Below are 5,977 nucleotides of genomic sequence, written 5' to 3'. Positions count from 1 at the left end.
GTTTCGACGATGACTAGGAGGAAGTTACCAGCAGTTTCGATGATGACTAGGAGGAAGTTACCAGCAGTTTCGCTGAAGACTAGGAGGAAGTTAACAGTGGTTGCATTGCTGACAGCGAAGTGTAAGGGATCATGGCCCACTACACATAGGCAGTTGCAGCCCATATCCAAGGATAGTTGCAGCCCATATCCAAAGACACACGCTTATAAATAGGAAGGTAGAATGTCAGGTAAAGGGTTGGATTTTTGACTAAGTACTACCATATCCGAGCTATTACTCTGCTAACTTGAGCGTCGGAGTGCTAACCTGAAGGTAGTAGCCGATCGGTAAGAGAAGCAAAGATCCCTAATCATTACCAGATCGAGAGAGAGCGTACATTGCTGTCGTTTCCAGAAGGTCGTGACTTTGTCTCAGGCTTTCCATCCGAAACATTTTGGCGCCCACCGTGGGGCCGAGATCATCTTCATTGACCTATAAACGACCACAATGGCCGGAGAAGTACCTTTGGAGATCTTGCAGAATTTGCAGCAACAAATTCAGGAGATGAGGGCGGAAATCGCAACAATGAGGGCGGAACAAGCGAACAGAGCAGGAGGTCATTCTGACCGCTCTGTCAATGTAGAGACATATCACTCAGACACCGGGGAACAACCTCCCACTCGAGGTGAGGGGCGGCGAGAACACCATAATCCTGTACCTAGTGAGGGAGTTGGAGGAGTTAATGGACGAGGGGCAAGCAGAGATGATGGACGACCGGTAAGTAGGGCCGGGAGTAGAAGCGGAGGGCGAGGAAGAGGACGGGGCAATAATAGAGGCGATCCTCATCGCCGGGAGGAGAGGCAACGAAACGAAGAGCAAAACCCTATAAATGGCGATCAAGCTGAGGGTTTACACCCTTTCACGCCACGGGTAATGCAGGCGATCATACCAGAAAACAAAGTGCTGCCATCAATGGAGAGGTATGGAGGTTCATCTGACCCTGTTAAGCATTTACGATCCTTCGTAGATGCCATGGCGGTATATTCGTCCGACGAACTGGTATGGTGTAGAGTTTTCTCCCTCTCACTAAGGGAAGAAGCATTAGACTGGTTCCATTCCTTACAACCTGGAACCATTGACAACTTCGTCGAACTGCGCCAGCTATTTACTCAGCAGTATGCCTCGAGTAAGACGCCCGGTGTGACTTACACGGCCCTAGTAAGAATGAAGCAAGGACGAGAGGAGTCCCTCAAACTTTTTATGGATCGGTTCAACCGTACCGCCCGACAGGTACGGAATGCCGATCAGCGACTGGTGGTGAGTGCCTTGACCACTGCATTGCGACCTGGTCCGTTTTGTGACTACCTCCACGCAGAGGAGCCCCAAAGCATGGACGAATTACAAAACAAATTGGCCAGTTTCATTCGTATAGAAGAAGGAAGAGCCCATCAACGTGGGAGAGAAGAGGGGGAATCAGTGCCCCGTCCGGCCAGAGTGAGATCCGGACCACAGTCCGGTGGGAATGACAGGAGAGGAGGCTACAGAGGCAAAGAACGCAACCAAATGCAGCAATATATTCACCATACTCCTTTGAATGCACCACGAGCGAGAGTTCTGGAAGAGGCACTGAGGGCCGATCTATTAACAGTGGTACAAATACCTACACCTAGAGGAGCTGACGAAAGCAAATATTGCCGATATCATCAAAATCGGGGCCACACAACTGAAGATTGTCATACATTAAAGGACAAATTGGAATCTTTAGTTCAAGCAGGACATCTTCAGAAGTTCGTCCACAGGGGAAGAGCGCCCACCAGACCCGATCGAACCTCGCTGCAGCCAGAATCCCGAAAAAGGGCTAGGCCGAGAGTTGATCGGAGCAGAAGCAGAAGCGCTGACCGAACGGTCAGAGGAGTAATCAATACTATATCTGGGGGGTTTGCAGGAGGAGGATCGACGTCAGCCGCCCGCAAAAGACACTTAAGAAACTTACACAGCTCCCACCGAACAGACACCTCAAAAAGATCTATGCCCACCATCACTTTTTCTGATGACGATTTTCATGCACCCGACTTGGAGCAAGATGACCCGATGGTGATAACAGCGATGATCGCCAGGTACAGGGTGAGTAAAGTCTTAATAGATCAAGGTAGTTCGGCCAACATATTATATTGGAAAACCTTCAAGCAAATGGACGTATCGGAGGACGCAATCTTGCCTTTCAATGAACAGATAGTAGGATTCGCGGGGGAGAGAGTAGATACACGGGGGTATGTTGATCTGAGGACCAGCTTGGGAGCCGACAAGGATACTAAAGAGATGAAGGTTCGGTTCTTGTTAGTAGAAGCCGACACGTCGTATAACGTCTTATTGGGAAGACCGTGCTTAAACATGTTCGGGGCTATCGTCTCGACCCCACACTTAACTTTGAAGTATCCCACCGATGATGGAAAGGTTGCCACCGTTCGGGCCGATCAGAAGATGGCACGCGAATGTTATGCTGCAGGGTTGAAGGTCAAGCCCAGAAGAATTACTTTCGCAGGCCACCGATCAGAGGTCGCTATGATGGAATTAGATCCTCGAACACACTTTGACGATCGGGTGGAACCCTTAGGGGATACACGTCCTGTTGTTATTGGACAGCAGGAGGATCAATGTACCACCATAGGGCGCAATCTTACTAACGATCAAGTAACCTTAATAGAAGAACTGTTGTTGAAAAACAGGGATTTTTTTGCATGGCAAGCAGCCGATATGCCAGGTATTCATCCTGACATCATATCTCATAAATTGTCACTATTCAAGGATGCCCGACCAGTTGCCCAGAGGAAGCGGAGGTTAGGCAACGAGAAAAGAAGAGCGGTAGAGGAGGAAGTAACAAAGTTATTGGAAGACGGTTTCATACGAGAAGTTAAGTATACCACATGGTTGTCAAATGTGGTGATGGTGAAGAAGCCGAGCGGCAAGTGGAGAATGTGCACAGATTTTACAGACCTTAATAAGGCATGCCCGAAAGACACGTATCCCCTTCCAAGCATTGACGGCTTGGTGGACGGAGTTTCCGGATACGAAATCTTAAGTTTTTTAGATGCTTATTCGGGATATAATCAAATCCCCATGTATCAACCCGATCGGGATAAAACGACTTTCATAACGGAACGTTCCAATTACTGTTATGAGGTCATGCCGTTCGGCCTAAAAAATGCAGGAGCGACATATCAACGACTCATGGATAAGGTCTTTCAACATCAGATAGGAAGGTGCATGGAAGTGTATGTGGATGACATGGTAGTAANAAGCCGATCGGTGGAGGAACACTTGCGGGATTTGGCCGAGGTCTTGGATCAGGTGCGGAAGTTCGGGATGAGGTTAAATCCTCTCAAGTGTACATTTGGAGTGTCTGCAGGAAAGTTTTTAGGTTTCATGCTTACTTCACGAGGCATCGAGGCCAATCCNGATAAGTGTCGGGCTATTTTGGAGATGAGAAGNCCAAGTAGTTTGAAGGAAGTACAACGGTTGGTCGGGAGACTTACATCGCTATCCCGATTCATACCCAAATTAGCTGATCGAATTCAACCGATTCTAAAGCTACTGAAGAAACAAAAACAAGTAGAGTGGAACGATCGGTGTGAAGCGGCATTTGACGAAGTCAAACAAATTCTCTCTAACCCTCCAGTTATGAGACGCCCAGATTATGGCTGTGACTTGCACCTATTCTTGGCGGTCGGTGAAGAAGCGGTCAGCGCCGCATTAGTGCAAGAAGTTCCTGAGTTTCGCCCAGTTTATTTCATCAGTCGGGTATTGAAGGAACCTGAGACCAGATATCAGCAACTGGAAAAAATAGTCTTAGCACTTGTGATTGCCACTCGAAGGCTCCGTCCCTACTTACAGGGAAACCAGGTAATTGTTCGAACAGATTATCCTATTTCAAAAATTTTGCGTAAACCTGACCTAGCAGGTAGGATGATCGGTTGGTCCATTGAACTCTCTGAGTTCGGTCTGAGATACGAACCACGAGGATCAGTTAAGGGCCAACACTTGGCTGATTTCGTGGCCGAGTTACCAGGACGATCGTCCCATTGTCATTCATGGACATTATACGTGGATGGATCGTCCGGCCTTAAAGGAGGTGGAGCGGGTGTTGTATTAGAAGGACCGGACGGTATAGTTGTCGAACAGGCTTTGATCTTTCGGTTTAAAGCCAGCAATAACCAAGCTGAGTATGAGGCCCTAATAGCTGGCCTCGAGCTAGCACGCGATTTAGGGGTTAAAGTGCTTTGTTGTAAAACGGATTCGCAGCTGGTAGCAGGTCACATGAACGGAACCTTCCAAATTAAAGATGATCAACTGTTCAAGTATTCCCACAGAGCCAAACAACTATTCACACACTTTGATAGCATCGAAGTAAATCACATTCCCAGAAGTGAAAATCAAAGAGCCGACCGGTTATCAAAATTGTCCACTGGTAAGGAGAAAGGTCATCTATCTTCATTGGTCCGGCAGATAATTTTCAAGCCTGCAGTTGAATGCTTACAAGTTTATTCCATTGCCGAACGGGACGATTGGAGAAGAGAAATCGTAAGGCTAATCCAGCAGCAGGAGGCAGGAATAACCCTCCGAACGGAGGAATCAAAACAGGTTGCAAGGTATGTCATGGTAGGTGAAGAGCTATATCGAAGAGGGTATGTCACTCCAATGTTGAAGTGCATATCCAAAGATGAATCTGAATATGTTATGCAAGAGCTACATGAAGGAATATGTGGTAGACATGGCGGCGGCCGTTCGTTAAGGGCCTGAGCGTTACGAGTAGGATTTTATTGGCCAACAATGGAGAAGGATTGCCAAACCTTTGTTGTCAAGTGTTTGGCTTGCCAAAAACATGGGAACATCATTCACACACCAGCAGCGGCACTTTCAGCCATAGTATCTCCATGGCCCTTTGCTCAGTGGGGAATGGACATAGTAGGACCATTTCCAACCGGTCGTTCCCAGTTCAAGTTTCTCTTAGTCGCAATTGACTATTTTACCAAATGGGTGGAGGCTGAGCCACTAGCTAAAATATCAGCTTCCCAGGTGCAAAAGTTTGTGTGGAGACTAATATGCCGATTCGGTCTACCAAAGCACATCATCACCGATAACGGTCGGCAATTCATTGACAAAAAGCTGGTAGCGTTCTATAAGGAGTTGGGAATTACACCCTTGACTAGTTCAGTAGAGCACCCACAGACGAACGGTCAAGCAGAAGCTATGAATAAAATCATCATCCAAGAACTAAAGAAAAAGCTGGGAGACGCTAAAGGAGCATGGGTAGACGAGTTGCAACAAGTACTGTGGGGATACCGATGCTCCCCACACAGCGCCACAGGGGAATCACCTTTTAACCTCACATATGGGTCAGATGCAATGCTGCCAGTGGAAGTCGGGGAGAATGCGTTACGACGAAGTATTGAAGATATGGGTGAGAATGCAGAACATCTCAGGAGCAACTTAGATATTCTTCCCGAACGGCGCGATATGGCAGCCGTTCACTTGGAAGCTCATAAAAGGCTTGTTGCTCGACGCTATAATACCAAAGTCAAGCCAAGGCAATTTGTAGAAGGAGACCTGGTGTGGAGGCGAACGGGTGAAGCAAGGAAGAATCCAACACATGGAAAGTTATCGGCTAACTGGGAAGGACCGTTCAGGGTGAAGGAGAATTTGAACAACGGTGCATACCGATTGGAGCGTTTGAATGGGAAAGCTATTCCCAATACATGGAATATTTCTCATTTAAAGTTCTATTTTAGTTGATTATTATGTAATTTTCCAATTTGCAACGACTTTGAATAAATGCAATTTTGCCAACTATGTCAAATCATTCTTATCATAAGTAGTTATGCTCAAAGATTGGAAATCAGAAAATTGATTTCCGATCGGGTGATAGGCAAGGGTGATCAGTTTGAAGTTAGTGATCGGTTCGAAGTTAGATAATTAACTTCAAAGATTGGAAGTCAGAAAA

The 5,977-nt window shown here is 46.9% G+C and overlaps 1 protein-coding gene across 1 annotated transcript; it reads left to right on the top strand.

Moving 5' to 3' along the window:
* Positions 1-486: 486 nt before the first annotated feature.
* LOC106778776 lies at positions 487-4,776 on the top strand. Its single transcript, XM_014666765.1, has one exon. It carries the CDS (start codon positions 487-489, stop codon positions 4,774-4,776), a length of 4,290 nt encoding a protein of 1,429 aa, XP_014522251.1.
* The last annotated feature ends 1,201 nt before the right edge of the window (positions 4,777-5,977 follow it).

Source organism: Vigna radiata, unplaced genomic scaffold (genome assembly GCF_000741045.1).
Source record: "Vigna radiata var. radiata cultivar VC1973A unplaced genomic scaffold, Vradiata_ver6 scaffold_613, whole genome shotgun sequence".
Classification (NCBI taxonomy): domain Eukaryota; kingdom Viridiplantae; phylum Streptophyta; class Magnoliopsida; order Fabales; family Fabaceae; genus Vigna; species Vigna radiata.
This window is presented reverse-complemented; position numbering and strand designations above follow the sequence as displayed.